This window comes from Ochotona princeps, chromosome 2 (genome assembly GCF_030435755.1).
Source record: "Ochotona princeps isolate mOchPri1 chromosome 2, mOchPri1.hap1, whole genome shotgun sequence".
Classification (NCBI taxonomy): Eukaryota; Metazoa; Chordata; class Mammalia; order Lagomorpha; family Ochotonidae; genus Ochotona; species Ochotona princeps.
This window is the reverse complement of record NC_080833.1, coordinates 105,449,479-105,472,181: the sequence shown is the minus strand read 5'-3', so window position 1 is coordinate 105,472,181 and position 22,703 is coordinate 105,449,479. Positions and strand designations below refer to the sequence as shown.

The following is a 22,703-nucleotide window of genomic DNA, read 5'->3' as shown; positions in this document are numbered from 1 at the left end:
CAAACTGTAGGCCAAGACCAAGAGCCAGGACCTCATTCGAGCAGCAAAACTCAATACTTGGGCATTTTCTTGCTGCCTTACAGTACCTGTATCAGTAGGAATCTGCAATTGCGAACTGGAGCTGGATCACAAACCAAGGTATTCTGATGTGGAAAGTGGGTATCCTGTCTGGTACCTTGACTTTTGGGCCAAACATCAGCCCCTCATCTTTAAAAAAAAATCAATCTTTTTTTTTATCTCTTGTAACGTTGGCATTATCATTCTCTGGACCCATGAATCTTTTTTTTTAAAGATATATTTATTTTTATTGCAAAGTCATATATATAGAGAGAGGAAGAGAGACAGAGAGAAAGATCTGTCCAGTGATTCACTACCCGAGTGACTGCAACGGCTGGTGCTGAGCCGATCAGAAAGCCAGGAGCAGGGAGCTCTTCCGGGTCTCCCACGCGAGTGCAGAGTCCCAAGGCTTTGGGCCATCCTCAGTTGCTTTCCAGGGCCACAAGCAGGGAGCTGGATGGGAAGCAGGGCTGCCAGGACACCAACTGATGCTTATATGGGATCCTGGAACATTCAAGGTGAGGACTTAAGCCACTAGGGCACTGCAGCGGGCCCCCAATGAATCTTTTTTTTTTTTTAATAGTTTCTTTTTAAAAATTTAATAATAATTTCTTTTTTTTATTAATTTCATTGCATTATGTGGCACATTTTTATATGCACTGGGATTCCCCCCACCTCTCCCCAAACCCTCCCCCCACGGTGGATTGCTCCACCTTGTTGCATTTCCATAGTTCAAATTCAGTTGACATTCTTTCATTGGAGGTATTTACCAAGCATAAAGTCCAGCATCTTATTGTCCTGGTAAGTTCAATAGTTTCTTGGTGAGACCATCTCTGGTCTGAAGGTAGAGCCAGCAGAGTATCATCCCAGTCAATTAAAAGCCCCAACATAATATTTCCAACCAATTACAACATTATGGCATTAATTGACATGGTATTGATTAACCAATATGTTCATAGGAAAATGCAGGCTCTCAACCACAACCTGTGACTTCTTCATATACATTTCCATTTTGATTTATATTCAAACGTGTTCTATACACCTTAAAATGGCTATAGATTGCCATTCAGCTGTCTCATGTCTATTTTAGTTTTAGTACTTAGCAGTTTATAGCACTGAAGCATGGTTTCTCTGAACCTGGCTGGTTTTTTGGGTAGTCTAACTCTATAACAAGACATATGTCAACAGTTTAGGTGAGCATGTGTAGGAGGGTGTGCAGAGAAATCTTCCATACCTCAGTGAGGAATAGCTAATCTTTGTGTCCCACCCAGTGAGTTATAAGTGCATCCCCGCTGACTGTTTCCTGTCTGTTTCTAAGCTTTCCTTGTTATTCTCTATCTATCTATTCTAGTTTGTTTGTTTTGAGGGGTTTCTGGAGCGATCCTGATGATCATTGCGAGAGAGGGTGGGGACCCAAAGTTGGAAGCAGGCAAGGACCAGAGAAAGCTCCTCTCCCTAGTACCGAAGGAAGTTTCTGCGGACCGCTCAGGGATCCTGGTTGTCATTCCGATGACCTTGGATCCTACAAGGCAGGACTTGGGCTTCTTCCATCCCATGTGGTAGACCCCCCCCCCCCATGAATCTTTTATAGTAGTTTGCCAGTTCAGGTTTAGAACCTGACTCTTTTTTTAAGCAAGTACTCTGTGATCTTGGGGAGGGGAGTAATGATTCCGCCCCAGGTCCCCAATGAGAGGAAGTATATCCTGGGGGATGGGGTCATTTGATTGATAGATGGGATTTACAAAGAATAGGGGTTTCTGTGGGTTCCAGCTTGTGATTCTAAGCTAGCTACCTAACTATGCTGTATCTTTCCCCTTCAGAGTTTTCCAACTCTTACTCTAAAGGTTGCTGAAGAGTGTACATCCATCAGATCTTCTGTAATTATTTCCTGCTGATTAGGGGCATAGGACTTGCTTATCCCACGTTCAGCAATCTTTTTCTATCTAATCTGATGGGTCCTTCTCACAAGGCAGGGAACTTCCCCTCCAATGAAGATCTCCTCATCTTCATCATTACTCTGAGATGTTGTTGGTTTCTTGGCATAGGAATCAACATGGGTTGTTTAGTCACGCAACTTGTGCACTCAGGACAGACCACACACCCACGGGTTCTGGTCCCTGAATCAAAGATCCTGATGTGTCTTAGGCCATCCTGAGATGAAAGGATGTGTTGCTTGCTGACACAACACCCACAGTGGGTGTTGTGGTCTGGCCCAAGGAGCCTTGGCATGCCAGCTGTTTAGGTCCCTGTTTGCTGGCAGGTGCAATGACCAGGCCTGGGGAGGGAGGCCCATTGCTGAATTTTTGCCTACATCAAAAGGATTCAGTGGCCCTGACCAGAGACCATGGGGAGTGGGTCGTGGTGGTAAGCCAATCTTAGGCATAGCCCTCAGCCCTCCATCCATGTGGCTCACTGCATGGGTGTTAGCAGTTCACTCCCCCTTCTCTCCCTGTCCCATCCTTTGCGGATTTAACATTAAAGAATAGGCAACTGACTGGGATGATACTCTGCTGGCTCTGTCATCAGACCAGAGAGGGTATACCTAAGAGGCCGTTGAACTTGACGGGACAATAAGATGCTGGACTCTATGTTTGGTATACGCTTGCAATGGGGAAATCTCAACTGAACTTGAGCTGTGGTTATGCAACAAGGTGGAGGAATCCACCATGGTGGGAGGGTTTAGGGAAGGGTGGGGAGAACCCAAGTATCTATGTAACTGTGTCACATAATACAATGTAATTACTGAAGTTAAATAATAAATAATTAAAAAAAAAAAAAGAATAGGCAACTATGGTGGCACACTGGGATAACTAACACAGAATTGGCCCAGAATGCCAGCCAAGTATTGGCTTTTTTCCCCCTACAGTGTAACACTTGCCTAGGTACAAGGTAACATAATAGGTACTTATAGCTGGGGCAAAAAATATTATTATCTTTAAAGATTTTACTAATAATTTTTATTGAAAAGGCAGGGTAGATTTACAGAAAGGAGGTGAGACAGAGAGAAAGATATTCCACCTGCTGATTCACTCCCCAAATGGATATAATGGCTTGAACTGAGCTGATCCAAAGCCAGGAGCCAGTGGTCTCCTACATGGGTACAGGGTCCCAAGGCAATGGGCCATCCTTGACTGTTTTCCCAGGCCTTAAGGTAGCAGCTGGATGGGAAGTGTAGCATCTGGAACACAAACCAGCACCCATATTGGATGCTGGCACTTGTAAGGTGAGGACTTGGCCATTGAGACATTGCATTGGGCCTTGCACATAAATAAATCTCTAAGTTTTTTAACCTCTAGGAGCGGGATTGCCAGGTAGAATATGAATAATTATTTAGAATAAGTGTACCTAATGAAACATTTAAAATAGTTGGTTGAAAAAATTACTTACTGTTGAAAAAAAATTACTTGTTATTGAACCAAAATGCAAACTGAAATGGCTTACCTGTACTTGCTAAATCTGATAACTCTGCAGACATTTAATAAAATTTTGTCATATTTGTAGACTGCAGTTTTAAGTAGTTAAAAAGCCAGTTTACCAGGCAAAGCAGTTTAAGATGCTACTTGAAAGCCCACTGTAACAGCTTCATTGCTAAATCCCTGCCTTACATGCGCCAGGATCCCATACGGGCATCAGTTCATGTCCTGGCTGCTCCACTTCCCATCCAGCTCCCTGCCTGTGACCTGAGAAAGCAGCAGACGATGGCCCAAGGACCTAGAAGAAGCTTCTGGCTCCTGGCTTCAGATCAACTTAGCTCTGGCTGCCTGGCCATTGTGACCACTTGGGGAATGAACCAGTGGATGGAAAATATTTCTCACTCTATAAATCTGAAATTTCGATAAAAATAAGCAAATAAAAGCTGCTTCTTGGACTACCAGCATTCCTATCAGAGTGTTAGTTCAAGTTCTGGCTGCTCCGTATCCTATTTAGCTTCCTGTTGTGTCTGGGATGCAGCAGAGTATGGCCCAAGAACGTGGGTTTCTGCCAACTGGTTAGAATGACTGGATGGAGTTGTCGGTTCCTGATTTTGGTGTAGCCCAACGCAGGCTGTTGCAGGCATTTGGGGAGAGAACAAAACAAAAATAAACAAATAAACAAAACTATAAATTTCAAAACAAAATGAAAACAATAGTTTGCCATAATTGTCAGGAAAACAACTTAAAATAATTTAAAACAAATAGTAGTAATGTTAATAAACTAAAAGCATATAGGTCAGGTTCCATCATCTCCTTAATTTCCACTCATATTAAAATTAAGTAATTTGGAATGATTTTGTCAGCTATAGTAAGGAGTGTTTGATGGCTGCCAGAGGAACCTGAATCATTGGAGTGAACACAGATTTACACATATTATCATGGGGAGTTTCTTCCTTTCTTTTAAGATTTTTTTTTTTAGTTCATTTGAAAAGTGAAGTGAGAGAGAGAAAGGGAGGGACAAACAGGAAACACATCTTCTATCTGCTAGTTCACTCACTAAATGGCCACAATAGCTGGGGCAGAGATTCAGGCTGGGCTGGACTGAGCTGGACTGAAGTTAGGAGCCAGGACTCCATCTGGGTCTTCCTAATGGGGTTGGGGACAGGAGCATCTTCTGCTTCCTCAGGTACCTTAATAGGGAGCTGGATCGCAAGTGGAGCAGCTAGGATTTGAATGGAAACTCTGATGCGGTGTACTGGTATAATGAGCTCAGCCTAACCCATGCAGCCGCAGTGCTGGCCCCATGGAGGGTTGCTAATGCAAGACAGATTTCAGTAGTTTGTCAGATTCTAAGCTGAGAACACAGCATAACCTCAAAAGATGAAAGTTTCAGCTTTGGGAGAGAGAAGTTGTATTCAGTTCCATTGGCTGCATTCAGCTCCAGGAACTATTTTTCCCATTCTGTTGCAACACTTAGATGTGGTTTAAAATGTGTTCAACAATGTGTTATTCATTTTCTTTCTTCATCAGAAAGAAAATTTCTTTCTTCTGATGAAGAAAGAAAATTACCATATGTTGAGAATTAATAAACCCTTTGTAGCAAAGATATTTTCATCACAGTTTTTTTCTCACACTACTTTGCTATGTAAATATTGAAAATAATGACTTTGTGACTCACTTTTTGCAGTAGAATATATAAAGCTTTTGTAAAAACTTTATGAGCAAGGCCACAATTTCCTTTTTTTTGAAATATTTATTTTTTAATTTTATTGTTATTTTTAAAGACTTGTCTTTATTTTTTTTTATTGGAAAGGCAGATATGCATAGAGAAGGAGATACAGAAAGATTTTCTGTCTGCTTGTTCACTCTCCAAGTGGCCACAACAGCTAGAGCTGAGCAGGGTCTCTAGGTGCAGGGTCAAAAGGCTTTGGGCCGTGTTTGACTGCTTTCCCAAGACACAAGCAGGGAGTTGGATGGGAAGCGGAGCATTTGGGAGATGAACTGGTGCCTATATGGGATCCCGGCTCACGCAAAGTGAGGATTTAGCCAGTAGACCATTGCAACAGGCCCAAAATACTTATTTTTATTGGAAAGGCAGAGAGAAGGAGAGACACAACCGTGCATCCACTGGTTCACTCCTCAAGCGGCTGCAATGCCAGAGCTAAGTTGATCTGAAGCCAGGAGCCAGGAGCTTCTTCTTGGTCTCCCAGATGGGTACAGGGTCCCAAGGCTTTGGGCTGTCCTCTACTGTTTTCTCAGGCCACAAGCAGGGAGCTGGAATGGAAGTGGCAGAAATCCAAACACATGGACCACTTTCTGCTGTTTCTCCCAGGTAATTAGCAGGGAGCTAGAGTGGACATGGAACAACCAGGTCTTGAACCTGTGCTCTCATATGGGGTGCTGGCTTCACCCACTTCACCACAATGCCAGCCTCAGAACACAAACTTATTGCCATCTCTTCCTTAGCAGTTTTTATAAGCACTGAGATCCTTTTCCACCACTGGTTTGATATCAAGCAGTCAAAAATCAGTTATTCTGGGAGAGGGGCAGGTGTTTGGTCCAGTTAAGGGGTTTAGTTAAGAAGCCCACATTCCACATCAAAGGACTTGGGTTCCATAGCAGGCCAGTTTCTAGCTTCCTGTCAGCGTAGGTCCTGGGAATCAGCAGTGATGGTTCAAGTAGTTGGGCTCCTGTCATCCACTCGGAAGCCCCTGATTGAGTTAGTGGCTTCAATTTCCACCAATCTCAGTCATTGCCTGCAGTAAGTGAACTAGGGCTGGCCATGGCATGGCATGCTAATAGCTCTGTGCAGCTGGCATCCTATATGTGCACCAGTTTGCATCCCCGCCACTCCACTTTTCATCCAGCTCCCTGTTAATGACCTATTATTAAAGCAGCAGAGGCTGGCGCAGGGTCTTGAAACCCTATAGTCAAACGTGGGAGACCTGAAGAGGCTCCAGACTGCTGGCTTCTGACCTGTCCAGCTCTGGCCTTTGTGGTCATTTGAGGAATGAACCAGTGGCTGAAAGATCTGTCTTTCCTTCTCTCTCACGGTTAACGGACTTGCAAGTAATACATATTTAAAAAATTAAGATAATCAACGAATGGGATGTCTCGCTAATGAAAAAAAATTGCTCTGTGAACTTTTGCCGGCAAGGACAAACGTCTTTAACGGAGGGGAGGGTAAAGTTTAGAAAGGGTCATAAGCCACAAGAGAAGTTCAAGTACGAGAACGCCTAAGGAGGAGTTACAAAATTCATCCTCAAGGGGATCTCTCTGATGAAACCACCACCAAGCGAAGTTTTCTTGGGAAAACATACTGTAATTGCTTTTCACTGATGTCACTCGGTCACGGACCTCTGACGCAACGAACGCGGGATTACCGAGACAGCTGGACAGCTTCCCCGCCCTCGCCCCGTGGGCCGCCCGGCGCAGTGACCAGCCCTGCCCCTCGTGGCTCTGGCCGCTTCCATTGGCCAGGGTCCCCCAGAAGGGGGCCGGGCCCGCCCCGACTCCGCCCCCACATGGGCGGGGCCCGCCCGCCCCAGGCCCTGGGGAAGGTGGGGGCTGCCGCCGCCGCCATCTTGGATTCCGCGGTGACGGTGGCGGCGGGAGGGCGCCGCTTCTGGGGAGTGGCTCTTCCCTCCCCCGCCCCCCGTGATCGGTGGCGGCGGCGGCTCCTCCCACTGAGGGGGTGGGGGTGGCGCGGCGGCGGCGGTGGCATCCAGGGCCATGGCGGCGACCACTGCTAACCCGGGTGAGGAGACGGGAGGGCTGGGGCGCCTCTCAAGGGGGAGGGGCTGAACGGGCTGACAAGTGAGGAGACCCGGGGCGAGGGGTCGGCGGCCGGGGTGGAAGTCGCTAGGGCGGGCGTGGGGGGCCCGGGAGGGGTTGGGGGAGGGGTCCGACCCTGGGGACTCCCGTGTGGAGACCCTCGATCGGAGGGAAGGAGGGGGCGGCTGGGAGTTGGGGGTTCCCTGCCCGAGCCGGGTCTGAGCTCTGCTGACGCTCCTCCGCTGGCTGCGGCGTTGTGGTCTATGATGTGGTCTTCTGTTAACCCCCTGTCCCCTCAAGCTGCTCAATGTCGAATAACTGTGGGCAAAGTGGTTCGGAGTACTTTCAAAATAGTTCGGATTCATAAAGACTGGGGCCCGTTGTTGTTGGAGCTTGTTTCAACGTTGGGTTTTAACTTAGATCATAAAATTCAGTGACTCTATCCCTGGGTTCTTGAGGGTGTACCCTCTTCTCCTTCGGGGTGGAGGGGGCTGCATCTTGAAACTTTGATGTATTCAGAGGGTCTGCAGTGTCTTGGAGCTACTGAGGGCTGAGTTTGTGTAAAGGTTGTGGTTCCGGACAGATCGTTTTGTTCAAACTGCCAGGGCTAGCTCTTGTGAGGCCTAGATCGAAGCACTTACCGTTCTTTCTGAAAAGTTGAGTTCCATGTCATTTCCGAGTGCACATTGTAAAGATCTAGCTAGCCATCAAGCCCATGAGGGATGGGGGGCGGGGAGGGGGCTGTGCCGGGCTGGAGTAGCAAATCCTGGATTCATTGTATCAGACCTCTCCCACTGTGTTAATTAATCTCCAGGATGCATTTTATTTTAGGGTACCTAATTTTCTTTGCTGATCTTGTCCATTCTCTTGCAAAATAAAAACTCCTCTTCCAGAAATCCAAATCTCTGATAGCCTGAAAAGGGGAAGCTGAAAATGTGTGTGTGTGTGTGAAATTTCTTCAAAATACAACAGAAAAGATTCCTTGCTGCCTTCACAGTTGAAATTAATTTTTTCTCCATGTCTCCAAACGGTAATATTTTTGCAATATTCCAGTTTTGATACAGTTGAATCACTGAAATTTACTGTGTTTCCCTCCATGTTTCTGGGAACTGAGCTATTTTAAGAAATGTCTTGGCACATGTCAATATCATTAAAATTTTTTTTTTGTTTTCAAAGGAAAAGAATACAAAATTAATGACTAAAATTCCATGCAGGAAGTGCTACGTGATGGGGTGAAACTGTAAAGTTGGAAATGTGCTGTTAATGTGCTAGTAGTAAGATAGTGTATCTGTGAACTGGGGAGTAAATAAACAAGATTTTAAACGATCACACATTGCAAAATGCTTATATAACCCTAGTCAAGTTGTAAGGCATTTCTCTTATTAAAAATGGTCTGGCTAAACAAGTTTTAGGGCATATGTCAAAAGCTTTTTTCCAGCTGTGGGTGGGTTACTTTATTTTGTTTTGTTTTAAACGACAGTAGGCTGAATGAAAATATCATAGACATATTTTCATTAACTGATCAATGTCATCTTAAGGCTCTTCAAAGAAAATTTTGTTGATTAATTTTTCTGGTGTAGAATCCTTTGGAAAGTCACTTTTGTTGCTGTGACACCAGAGAAAGAGAAGGAGAAAAGAGGGAGAGAAAGAGAGATCTTTCATCTGCTAGTTCCCTTCCCAAATTGCCCCAAGGGCCAGTGCTGAGAGCTCGGAATTTCTTTGGTGGTCTCCAGTCGGTGCAACATTGGGAACACTTGGGTCAAGTTCTGCTGCTCTCCTGGCCGCATTAGCAGGGAGTCTGATGGGAAGTGGAGCAAACAGACATGAATTGGTGCCCATATGACATGCCAGTGTTGCAGGCGGTGGTTTTTTCACTAGGCCATACCACCAGCCTCAGAATTCTTGTTAAACAGTTGAATTTGTTTTTGTCTTTTTTTCTGGTTGGTTCTGCAATATTTAAAATTTGTATGCCTATAGAAAATCCTTCCTAATTCGTTGCTCTCTTCAGTACAGGTAAATTAAATCAGAAAATCTATTTTAATTTTCTCCTGCCCTCTTATGTCTAAAGGTAGAGATCATATGGCAGGGAGGTGTGTGTCTTCAGAATGGTCATGGCAAAGTTGTATGCTATGAAAACTTGTATATAGCTTTCAAAATTTTTTTGCACCAAGGTATACTTACCTCTTAATGATGTTTTTCCATAAACTTTTGGAAATACTCTTGCAGTTGTGTTGTTGATGTTTGTAGTAGCCTGTTACATTTTGGGAAACGAGGTCCATGTATGGAGAGACATTTGGTGGAAATATACTGTGCCCAGTGAAAAGAAAGTGGATGGTTTTCAGGTCAGAATTCTTTTGCCACATCGTCACACCTTTGGTTAGAATATTTCTGTTTTTTCTAGTTTGTATTTCTGTTAGCTTATTGGATAAGTGTCTCTCCAATTCTTGTTAATTTTATGTCTGCAAAAGATTTTAAAAATAATTCACTCTTCTAAGGTTCACTGTAGTTAACCTTTAGGATTAATAATAGTGCTTTGTCATGTTGATTGTATGTGAAGTATGGTTTAAAGATTGGGGATTGTCTTCCAGTATTTCCAAGGGACCTGGTTCTTCTGTTTTTCAATCTGTCTGGACATGGCCCTGGGTCAGGGCAGGAGAAAGATCTGACTTATTGTTCCTAAGAGTTGAGATGAACTGATAGCTTTAATGTGATGGCTTCTCTTTACCTCCCACCCCCTGAATTGATGATTCTTCCCATTGCTGGTTTTCACTAGTTCTACTTACAGTAGCAGGCAGAAGTGGGTGGATTGGTGACCCAGGAAGTCTGGAGCTGTATTTTTCTTTTCTATGAATTACTAACCCTTGAGAAATACTTCTTCTTTTTTTTTTTTTTAAGATTTATTCATTTTATTACAGCCAGATATACAGAGAGGAGGAGAGACAGAGAGTAAGATCTTCCATCCGATGATTCACTCCCCAAGTGAGCCGCAACGGGCCGATGCGCGCTGATCCGAAGCCGGGAACCTGGAACCTCTTCTGGGTCTCCTACGTGGGTGCAGGGTCCCAAAGCTTTGGGCCGTCCTCGACTGCCCTCCCAGGCCACAAGCAGGGAGCTGGATGGGAAGTGGAGCTGCCGGGATTAGAACCGGCGCCCATATGGGATCCCGGGGCGTTCAAGGCGAGGACTTTAGCCGCTAGGCCACGCCGCCGGGCCCGAGAAATACTTCTTAATAAGATGTGTAGTTTGTAATGCATTGGCTAGGAGACTAGTTGGGAGACTAGGTCTGCTTTGAATTACAATATTCAAACCTAAGATATGAATAAGTTTGTAGTAAGTGTAGATTTTTCCTTAGTTTCTCACTAGCTCAGTTTTTTTCTGTATTATTATGTACCATTTGCTGTGGACAGTATGTGAAGTAAAAGGTAAAGTAGGGAGCACTGGCTTTGTAAGATTGACAGGAAATTGTTGTCCTTATGTAATTTTTTCCCTAATATAAATTAAGACTTTAAAATCATCAATTAATAACTTTCCTGTTATCTTTAGCTACTTTTATCAAATATGGAAAAATAGGAATTTATACACTGTAGAATTGAGATGTCAAGACTATACTTTATTGCAAAAACCTTGTTTCAGAATTATTAAAGTAGGGACCAGTTCTGTGGTACATCGGGCCAAGCCTCTGCTTCTGATCCCGGGAAGGCGATGGGTGATGGCCCAGTGGGTCTCTGCTGCCATCCTCAAGGCCAGGGTGGAGTGTCTGGCTGCTGGCTCTGCTGTGGCCCAGGCCTCACTGTTGAGGCCGTTTGGGTGTGTACCAGCATGTGGAAGATCCTCTTCCCTCGTCCCTCTCCCTCTGATGCTCTGCCTTTTAGATAAACAGATAACTGTTAGAGAACATTATTAAACATATGTTACTGTAATTCAATGGTTGAAACAATTAACATTTTGAAGAGGAACCTTCATCTGCATATTTTTTATGCAGTAGATCTGTTACACCAACCTGAATCTTTTTTTCTGTTGACTTCAAAATTAAGAAGTAGATACTTTGTATTCTTGAGACTGGAAGCTAGGTAAATAGAGCAGCTCCATTAGAACAAATGGCGCAGGCAACCATGTAGGATGCTGGTGCTGCAGGAGCAGATCACCCTGCTGAGCCAGGGTACCAGCCCCTGGGTGACTACTGGTTTTTCTTCCTAAGGAATCAGCAGTGCTAGGTAGGGATTGATTTTCAAAAACAAAATTGCAGTATTCCTAGAAATTAAGCTTTTTTTTTTTTTTTTTTTTTTTTGATTTTTACTTATACCATGACATCTATAAAGTTCGACTCCTTCTCCTTGGCTATGGAAACTGTCTTTGGAAACATCTTTGTTTTTTCCCCCAAAACTAGTTATAGGCTCCATTGTAAGTGGCAATTCCCTAGTGGTGCTGTTAAATAAAGGGATATTTCTGTGTTTAGCCAATTTCATTTACTTATAACAGCAGGAGAACATTAGTGTGTGTGTGTGTATGTGTGTTTTAAAGATCTATTTACTTTTATTGGAAAGGCAGGTTTATAGGGATAAGGAGAGACAGAAAGATCTTCCATTTGCTGCTTCACTCCCCAAATGGCTATAAAGGCTGGAGATGAACTGATCTGAAATCAGGAGCCAGGACTTTTTTCTGAGTCTCCCACATGGGTGTAGGGTCCCAAGGACTTGAACCATTTTCTCCTGCTTTTCTAGGCCACAAGCAGGGAGCTGGAAAGGAAATGGAGCAGCGGGGACACAAAGTGGTACCCATATGGGATAACGGCGCTTGCAGGGGAGATCAGGGATCAGCCAATTGAACCATTACACTGGTCCCAAGAACATTAGTTTTAAGGCCCTTCTGAAATACAGGACCTGAATTCTGTGTGATCTAGGTACACCACTCACATTCAGTGATAGGCCATGCTTGTAGGCGTAACGGTTTTTAATAAATCTGCCCAGTGTACCTGGATGACTTAAATAAGTGAATATCAGTGAATATTCCAGTTGGAAGCAAGGTAACCAGGCTCATTTTACACGTGAGGAAGCAAATTGAGAACCAGGAGTGGACACATGCATTAAACATTTATTAAGCTCCTATTATATGCCAGCCTAAAGCTTCCTTTTTTGTTGGCTATATAAATTTTTACTGGAAAGTCAGAAAGGAAGAGAGAGAAGGGAAGATCTTCCATCTGCTGATTCACTGTCCAAGTGGCTGCAACAGACAGAGCTGAGGTGATCCAAAGCCAGGAGCCAGGAGCTTCTAAGTCTCCCATATGGGTGGGGGGTCCCAAGGGTTTGGGCCATCCTCTACTGCTTTTCCAGGTCACAAGTAGGCAGCTGGATGGGAAGCAGGGCTGCCAGGACACAAGTTAGCAACCTTATGGGATCCCAGTGTTTGCAAGGTGCAGATTGTAGCTACTAGGCTACTGTGCTGGGCCCTGTTGGCTACTCTCTTCAGTTAGAAACTACTTCTCAAGTTTGAGATAAATTCCCTAAATTTGTCTAACATTGTCTCTTCCTTTTGTGTTTTTCTCTGCATTTTCACTACAGTTAAATATAACTTTGGTAGTATAATTTAAGTTCCTTTCGAATGAGGTTTTAGTTTTCTTTTTCACAGTACTCTAACTAGGATTAGAGTGCAATAAATTGTTGAATAATTAAATGAATGTAAAACTTGGAATTGAAGATTCATTCATTTATGCACTATTAACATGAAACTATTAACATGAAACTCCCTGGCCTTGAATGCGCCAGGATCCCATATGGTTGCTGGTTCTAATCCCGGCGGCCCTACTTCCATCCAGGTCCTTGCTTGTGGCCTGGGAAAGCAGTCGAGGATGGCCCAGAGCTTTGGGATCCTGTGCCCACGTGGGAGACCCGGAAGAGCTCCTGGTTCCCGGCTTCGGATTGGCGAAGTATTGGCCATTGCAGTCACTTGGGGAGTGAATCATTGGATGGAAGATCTTTCTCTCTGTCTCTCCTTCTCTGTATATCTGACTTTGCAATAAAAAGAAATAAATCTTTAAAGAAAAAAGAAATAAACAGTTTATTTAGTTTAAATAAATAGTTTAAAACTATTATAATCAATTATTAATTAATCAATTATTTTATTCACTTATTTTGTTAACAATCAAAATTATGCCTGTACTTATCTAGACTGTTCATAAGGTATATTAAGAAAAATATCTTACTCTAATTCCTTCTCTTGTTTTCTTTGTTGTCTATTCTTTTTAAAAAAGATTTATGCATTTTTATTTGAAAGGAGTATTTACAGAGAGAAAGGGAGAGAAAGGGAGAGAAAGAGAGATCTTCCATTGACTGGCTTACTCTCCAAATGGCCTTAAGAGCTGGGTGAGCTGGCCCAAAGTCAGGAGCCTGGAGCTTCGTCCAGGTCTCCCAAGTAGTGTGAAGGCCCAAGCACTTGGACCATTTTCTGCTGCTTTCCTCAGCACATTAGTTGGATTAGAAGTGGAGTACCTAGGACTTAAACCAGTGTCCATATGGAATGCCTGCAACACAGGTGGAAGCTTAGCTTTCTACACCATGTGCCAGCCTCTAGAGTTAATTCTTGTGACAGAACGTCATGTCTTTTTCTAAATAAAATGTCCCAGAAGTGAAAGATGCAAGTTTTCACATCAAAGGGCCAGGCCAGTGGTCAGAACACCACAGTGGGGTTCATTATGTTGAAATTTCAGTACTAACTGTAGGAACCTGTAAGCTTTAGAGAGGACAGTATGGTTCACATTCAAGAGTATTGTGAATCAGATTGGTCTTTATTTTGGAGAAACAGAGGATGATTCTCCATCTGCTGGTTTACTCTCCAAATGACAAAGCCAAGCACCAGGAGTCCCAAGACGTCCACACAGGTGCAGGGGCCAAGCGCGTGGTTCATCGTCTGCTGATTTCCCAGGTGCAATAGGAGGGAGCGGGATTGGAAGCAGAGCTGCTTGCGCTCGAACTGGGCCCTGTATGAGTTGGTTACAGAAGGTGGCTTTATCCTCTATTTCACAACACTGGTCACTGCTTTCCCTGTTTTCAGTGTGCTACCATTACTTTCACCTTTGCCTGCTGCTCCCCTGATCGGGGAGCTTTGGTTATACTCTGCAGAAAATGAATTAGTTGAAAGGATAGGAGATGCCTGGCTAGCGGGAGTGGATGCAAGGACCTGGTGGTAATCTACCTGTCTCCTAGCACATATTGAACTAATTCTTTGCATTTTAGCTTTTATTCACGCTACCCTGCATACCTAGAGGCAGCTGAGCCCACTAGCTCCTGATATTTGGGGGTTCCAGTGCAGACTCGGCTTGCTGTTCTTGCTCTCGTGCCAGTTCAAGGATTCAGTGCCTGTGGATGTACGAAGGCAGTGGTCTGTCTGAGGCGTTACTTCAAACAAACTTGTTGCTTGTTTTATGTTGTGGTTATTTTCCCTGTTTTAAAATAATTTTGAGGGGAGGTGGGAGTAGAAGTAGATTAAATGCACACAGTTAATATTACTCAGAAGTTATATTTTAAAAGTATTCTAAATTTTTATTCTTTTCTTGCCATCTTTTTTTTTTTTTAAAGATCTATTTATTTTTATTGGAAAGGCAGATTTACAGAGAGGAGAGACAGAGAGAAAGATCTTTCATCCGCTAGTTCACTCCCCAAGTAGCCGCAATGGCCAGAGCTGAGCCAATCCGAAGCCAGGAGCCAGGAACTTCTTCTGGGTCTCCAATGTGGGTGCAGGAACCCAAGGCTTTGGGCCATCCTCTCCTGCTTTCCCAGGCCACATGCAGGGAGCTGGAAGGGAAGTGGAGCAGCCGGGATGTGAATCGGCACCCATATGGGATCCCAGCAGTTGCAGGGCAGGGATTTAGCCACTAGGCTACTGTGCCAAGACCTTAATTTAATTTCAGTGATGTTTACATAGTTGAGATGGATGCATGACCATGTAGACCACTGATTAGGTTTGGAGGGTCGAGGAATAGAGTAATGTGGATGAGGCTATTGTTTCCAGTTGTCTTTTTCTTCTTTCTGTATCTGGGGGAGAGGGGGAGAGAAGGGAAGAAGTCACATCCAGCATCCTAACTGCATCAGTGCCCAGGGATGGGGGATAGCCACCTGATATCATCCCAAGGTTCCTGATGTGGAACATATGCTGAAGATACTGCCCAAGTGGCTTTGATAGTTCAGAAATGCTGTTGATTTTGTTGCCCAAAGGATGAGGAAACCCTTCCAAGGTACATTGGCTGACATAGTCCACCTTAGAGTCTCCATATTGGTGTGGAGAGTTGTCCAGTTTGTTCTGCCCTCTGTTGTACTTGATGTCCTCTGTAGTTCTCAGTGAACTGAGAACTATGCATGTCTGGGGAAGCCATCCACTGCTTTATCGTTATCCACTGGGGAGGTCCATTCTGACAGGTGTACTCTACGGTCAGAGTAAAGATCTGTCTCTAGCCCTATCTCTTATGCAAACCAATGGATTCTGTGTCCCCCACCCCTGCCCACAACACACTGAGCCTTTGTGTATACCAGTGGGAACTGCAGCCCAGTTGATGTGGCCCCCCAATAACTCCTACCAGGCCCACCTCCAGCTCTGGTTCCTGCACATGACGGTGTGTGCAGCAGACTGGTTCAGTCTGTCCTACATCCCATTTGGCTTTTGTACACACCTGTGGGTGCTGCAGGCTAGCTCAGTGCAACCGACCCCACTGTCCAGCACACACTTAGTGCTGATGGGTGCTTCCACATGTCCATCTGGTTCCTCCTCCAATAGTTTTTCATTTCAGTGATGTAGAATCACTTTAGGTTTTAAAAATATATTTCAATTTTTTATTATGACAAATACGAAATAATTTTTCATCTAAGCCATTTTTGATTATATGATTCAGTGACACTAAGTACATTTGTATTGTACAACTATTACTATCATCCATTTCTAGGACTCTTTATCTTTTTTTAAATTTATTTTATTGGAAAGTCAGATTTACAGAGAAGAGGAGAGACAGAGAGAAAGATCTTCCATCCATTGGTTCATTTCCCAAATGGCCACAACAACCGGAGCTGAGCCAATCCAAAACTAGGAGCCAGGAACTTCTTCTGGGTCTCCCATGTGGGTGCAGGGTCCCAAGGCTTTGGGCCATCCTCTCCTGCTTTCCCAGGCCACAAGCAGTGAGTTGAGTGGGAAGTGGAGCAGCCAGAATGTGACGGCACCCGTATTGGAAGGTGAGGAATTTAGCCACTAGGCTACTGCTGCGCCGGGCCCAGGATTTTTCTACAAAGCTGAATTTTAGTACTTACCAAACAAAACTCTTTCGTTCATCTTTCTTAGTTTTTTAAATATTTGTTTTATTTTCATTGTAAAGGCAGATTTTATGGAGAGGCATATCCAGCCGCTGTTTCAGTCTTCAAATGGCTGCAACAGTCTTAGCTGAGCTGATCTGAAACTAGGAGCCAGGAGCTTTTTCCGGGTCTGTCACGTGGGTGCAGAGGCCCTAAGGCTTTGAGCCCTCCTTTACTTATTTTCTATGACATAGGCAGGAATGAGCAGGAGTTGGATGGGAAGTGAAATAAATAGGATAGGGACTGGCGACCGTATGGGATTCCAGTGCCTGCAAGGGGAGGATTAGCCACTTGAGCCATTATGCCAGAACCTCCTTCCTCTTTCTACTCCTTGGCAACCACCATTCTATTTTATCTTCTATAGTAGGTACCTCATAGTGTCTGTTCGTTTGTGACTGGCATATTCCACTTACATAGTATTTTGAAAGTTTATATATGTTGTCTAATGTATCACAATTTCCTTCCTTTAAAAAGGTTGATTAATAATTACATTGTATTATATATCACATTTTGTTTATTCATTCACATTCATCTGTTGATGGACACTTGAATTGTTATGTATATCATCTCCCTTTTATAAGAATTATTTGTTTATTTGAAAAATAGAGTTACAGATAGGGGAGGGAGAGGGAGAGAGGGAGAGAAGGAGGAGAGGACAAAGAGAAAGAGAGGGGAGAAATCTTCCATACACTGGTTCACTCCCCGATGGCTGCGACTGCTGGAGCTGGGCTGGTCTGAAGCCAGGAGCCAGAAGCTTCTTCCAGGTCTCCCACATGAGTGGAGGGGCCTGAGTGCTTGAGTCATTTGTGACATTGCCAGGCACATTAGCAGTCAGTTGGATTGGAAGTGGAGCAGCTGGAACTTTAACTGGTTCCTCTGTGGGATTCTGGTGCCACAAGCAGTGGATTTACTTGCTATGCCTCGGCACTGGTCTCTTCACTACTCTTCACTGTTCCAGGTAACGCTGCCGGATCCGGTGCGATGGCTCAGCTGGCTGATCCTCTCCTTACTGCTCTACTTTTCTTCTAGCTCCCTGCTTGTAGCCTGGGAAACTAGCGGAGGATGGCCCAAAACCTTGGGAGCCTGCACCCACATGGGAGATCCAGAAGAAGCTCCTGGCTCCTAGATTCAGATCAACTTACCTTAGGCTGTTGCAGCCATTTGGGGAACGAACCAGTGGATAGACTATCGTTCTTTCCTTCTCTTCATAAATCTGCCTTTCCAATAAAATACAAAAAACAGTCTTAAGTGATGCTGCTGTGGATGAGTGCGGATTATACAAATATCTCTTTAAAATTTATTTTTATTTATTTTATATTTATTTTTATTTGAAAGGCAGACTTAAGGAGAAAGGAGACAGAGGAGAGTGATCTTCCATCCACTGGTTTACTTCTTAAATAGCTGCACAGCTGGAGATGGGCCAGTCTGAAGCCAGGAGCCAGGAGCTTCATCTAGCTCTTACGTGAATGCAGGGGCCCAAGCACTTAGGCCACCTTTGCTGTTTTCCTAAGCACATTAACAGGGAGCTGGATTAGCAATGGAACAGCTGAGAGTCATCTGGGAAACTGTCAACAGGCGGCAGTATCTTCCTGTGCCCCGACTCCATTTGCCTATTTTTTAATCATTTGTTTTTGTTGTTGAATCGTAGAAATTCTGTTTGTGATTTACAAATATTTTCCTCATTTTTATTTCCTTTTCACTCTATTGATGCTATTCTTGAGTCATAAAAGCTTTAAATTGTGATGACATTCGATTTATGTTTGTTTGTGCTTTTTTTTTTTAAAGAAAGATTTACCTTACTTATTAGAAAGGCAGAATTATGGAGAGAGAGCAAGATAGAGAAGTCTTCCGTCTTTTGGTTCACTCCTCCAATGCAGCGGCTGGGCCAGGCTGAAGCCATGAGCCAAGAACTTCTGGGTCTCTCATGTGAGTGTAGGGGCCAAGCACTTGGTTCATCTTCTGCTGCTTTTCCCAGGCACGTTAGCAGGGAGCTGGATTGGAGGTAGAGCAGCTGGGACTCAAACCAGCACCCACATGAGGTGCTGGCACTGTAGGTGCTGACTTAACCACTACACTATAGTGCTGGCCTCTTTCCTGTAGTTTCAATATTATTTCTAAAATTTTTACATAACTTTTTGCAAAATTCCATGTGGTGAAGCTTATCCTGTCTTTTCTACTAGGAATATTACTTTAGCTTTTATATTGGTCTGAGCTCTTTCTGTTGTTGTTGTCCATTATTTATTTATTTTATTTTCTTAAAGATCTTATTTATTGGATCCTGGCACAGGCTAAAGTTTTCACCATGCATGCTCCAGGATGCCACATGGGTGCCAGTTCTAATCCCGGCAGCTCCATTTCCCATCCAGCTCCCTGCTTGTGGCCTGGGAAGACAGTCAAGGACGGCCCAAAGCCTTGGGACCCTGCACTTGTGTGGGAGACCTGGAAAAAGCTCCTGGCTTCAGATCGACTCAGCTCTGGCTGTTGTAGCCACTTGAGGAGTGAGTCAGCAGACAGAAGATTTTTTTCTCTGTTTCTCCTTCTCGCTGTATGTCTGGCTTTCCAATAAGGAAATAAATAAATAAATCTTTTTTTTGAAGATTTTATTTATTGAACTTGAAAATAGGAGTTACAGAAAGAGAGAGAGAGAAAGAAAGAGAGAGAGAGCGCTTTCATCCACTTATTCACTTCCCAAATGGCTGCAATGGCCAGAGTTGGGCTGGTCTGAAACTAAAAATCAGGAGCTTTTTCCAGATCTCCCATGTGGGTGCATTTTAAAGCATAATAAAATGTCCAAAAAAATGTTTATAATAATGATTCTTGTAAGTGAATGTCAAAAAGTTAATGGAAAACAATGGGTGTTTGGCACCATGGTTAAGATGCTGCTTGGGATACTCTTATCTCGCATCGGAAAGCCTGTATTAAGGTCCTAGCTCCATACTCAGTTCCAGTCTCCTGCTAATACATACACTGCGAAGCAGTTCAGTGAGGACTCAAGTATTTGCTTCAGTCTCTGCCACTAATACGAGAGACCTGGATGAGTTCCACACTTCTGGGGAATGAATCAGCCAATGGGAGATCTGTTTCTCTCTTTCCTTCTATATTTTCCTTTCAAAACAATAAAATAAAAAAATTCAGTTCACGGGAAAGTGGAATAACAGTTATATTTAGGGGCAGATGTAGCACGGAAGAGTTGCATGTCTGCATCACTTTCTGGAGTGCCTAAGGTCAAGTCCCATCACGATTTTCAGTCATCCAGTCATGCTTCCTGCTAAGGTGCTTCAAAGGCAGTGGATTATGGCCAAAGGTCTTGGGTTTCTGCTTTCCATGTGGGAGTTGCAGATGAGTTCCTGGCTTTTGGCTTTGGCCTATCCCAGACCTGACTATTGCAGCCATTTAAGGAACAAATCAACAGGTGAAAGCATTCTCTCTTGGACACTTAGCTTTTTAAATAAGTGAATACTTAAGAAGAAAAAAGGAAGGAAGGAAAGAAAGGAGGGAGGGAAGAAGAGAGAAGAGGAAAGGGGAGGGGAGGGAGAAAAGGTGTCATACACCATGTTGGAGTACCTGGAGTATCTTGGTTTACTATGGGAGTGCAGGGGTCCAAACACTTGAGCTCTCTTCTGCTGCATTTTCAGGGAGCTGGATCAGAAGTGGAGTAGCTGGGACTGTAGCTGGTTGCCCATAGGGGATACCTGTGTCACAGCTGGAGGATTAACTTGTTTGGCCATGATCCCTGGCCCCTCAGATTTTTTTAAAAAGATTTTTATTTTTTATTTGAAAGATTTTAAGAGTCAAGTAGAGACAGAATGTGCATATTTTCATCCATTGCTTCAGTACCCAAGTGGCCACAATGGCCAGAGTTGAGCCGATCCAAAGTCAGGAGCCATGGGCTTCTTCTGGGTCTTCTGCTGTTTCAGGGTCCTAAGGCTTTGGGCCATCCTCTACTGTTTCCCAGGTCATAAGCAGGAAGCTGGATGGGAAGTGAACTGGTACCTGTATGGGATCCTGGCACATTCAAGATGAGGGTTTGGCCACTGAGCCACTGGGCCTGGCTCCCTCAGATAGTTTTTTAAAGATTTGTTATAAACAAATTTGGAAGGCAGAGTGCAGAATGACAGACAGGGGAAAGGAGAGGGATAAAGAGAGAGAGAAAGTGATAGAGATCAAGAGAGATCGAGATCTGTTGTCTGCTGATTCACTTCCCAAATTGATACAACAGCTGGAACTGGACCAGGTTGAAGCCAGGAGCAAGGAACTTCATCCCTGTCTCTGGCATGGATGACTAGGGGCTCTAGTGTTGGAGCCATCTTCTGCTGCTTTTCCCAGTTGCGTCGTGGGAAGCTGGATCAGACATGAACCAGGACTGAAATTAGTACTCTGATGTGGGATGCCATTGTCATAGGTGGGGTGGTTTTACCTGCCACACCACAGTACCATCCTTGTCCGGTGATATTTAGGTACTCGATGATATGCTGTTTTTTTCTTTCTCTCTCATACTAAAGCAGTATATTATATTCATTACCAAATATTGAACTCGTCTGCATCCCTAGAATAAACATCAACTTCATTGCATTGTATACTTCTTTTGTATATTGTTAAATTCTTTTTTTAATGAAGATTTATTTTATTTTTATTGGAAAGGCAGATATACAGAGAGGAGAGACAGAGAGAAAGATCTGTCTGATGGTTCACTCCCCAAGTGGCCTCAACAGCCGGTGCTGCGCCGATCCAAAACCAGGAGTCAGGAGCCTCTTCCAGGTCTCCCACGTAGGTGCAGGGTCCCAAAGCTTTGGGCTATCCTCCACTGCCTTTCCTAGCCACAAGCAGGGAGCTGGATGGGAAGCAGAACTGCCGGGATTAGAACTGGCAGCCATATGGGATTCTGGTGCATGTAAGGCAAGGACTTTAGCCACCAGGCTACTGCGCCAGGCCCTGTTAAATTCTTTTTTCAAAATACTGTTTTTCAGTAAGCTGTCATGTCTTTCATGAGGGAGAGTGGGCTCTTATTTTGCTTTTTTTCTGACTGTTTTTGCCTGGTTTTGTCATGAAGGCAGTACTGAATATGTAAGATTTGGAGGTGTCTGCTTCGTCAGTTGTTATGTGTACAATTGGTATTGGTCCCCCCACCCCCTTTTTAAGATTAATTTTTCCATTTATTTATTTTTATTGAAAAGGCAAATATATAGAGAGGAGGGGAGACAGAGAGGAAGATCTTCTGTCTGTTGATTTCACTCCACAAGCAGCTGCAACGACGGAAGCTGAGCCAATCCAAAGCCAGGAACCTGGAGGCTCTTCCGGGTCTCCCACGTGGGTGCAGTGTCCCAAGCCCTGGGCCGTCCTTGACTGTTTTGGAAGTGGAGTCTCTGGAATTAGAACCAGCAGCCATATAGGATCCCGGCACATGCAGGACAGACTTTAGCATGCAAGGTGAGGACTTTAGCCACTAGGCTACTGCTCTGAGCCCAAATTTATTTATTTTTATTGGAAAATCAGATATACAGCAAGAGAGGAGGAGAGATCGAGAGAAAGACCTTCCGTCCACTACTTCACTTCCCAAGTGGCCAGAGCTAAGCCAATCTGAAGCCAGGAGCCAAGAGCCTCTTTAGGGTCTCCCATGCAGGTGCAGGGTCAAGGCTTTGGGCCATCTTCGACTGCTTTCCCAGACCATAATCAGGGAGCTGGATGGGAAGTGGGGCCACTGAGATTAGAACCAGCGCCCATATGGGGTCCTGGGGAGCACTTGCAAGGGGAGGACTGTAGCCACTAGGCTACTGCGCCATGCCCATTCTCTTTAATGACTTGATAGAATTCTCCAGTAAAATCATCTGGTTCTGGCAATTTCATTTATGGAGTTTTAAAGTTCCAAATAGAATTTTCTTAAGTTTAAGGACCATTCAAATTATGCATTTCATATTGGATCAGTGTTACAGATTGTACTTTTGTTTTTAATGAAAATACTTAGCGAAACTTTTAAGGAAAGTAGTTTGCCTGAATTGTTAAATTTATTTGTGTAAGTTAATATTCACTAACCCTTTGGATGTATTCAGGGACATTAGTAGTGATGTTTCAATTTCAAATATTGGTAGTTTGTTTTTTATTTTTTTTGTCACTTATCAGACTGCTTAAAGAA

At 44.0% G+C, this 22,703-nt stretch overlaps 1 protein-coding gene across 4 annotated transcripts in view; it reads left to right on the top strand.

Moving 5' to 3' along the window:
- Positions 1-7,045: 7,045 nt before the first annotated feature.
- ARNT (aryl hydrocarbon receptor nuclear translocator) overlaps positions 7,046-22,703 on the top strand; it is a 62,565-nt gene continuing 46,907 nt past the window's right edge. For 3 of the 4 annotated variants that reach the window (XM_058660206.1, XM_058660205.1, XM_058660204.1), the window contains exon 1: positions 7,046-7,227. In XM_058660206.1, coding sequence (XP_058516189.1) covers positions 7,203-7,227 — 25 coding nt within the window. In that variant the 5' untranslated portion in view covers positions 7,046-7,202. The remainder of the gene's footprint in view (positions 7,228-22,703) is intronic. The other variant, XM_058660203.1, reaches the window with a different exon arrangement.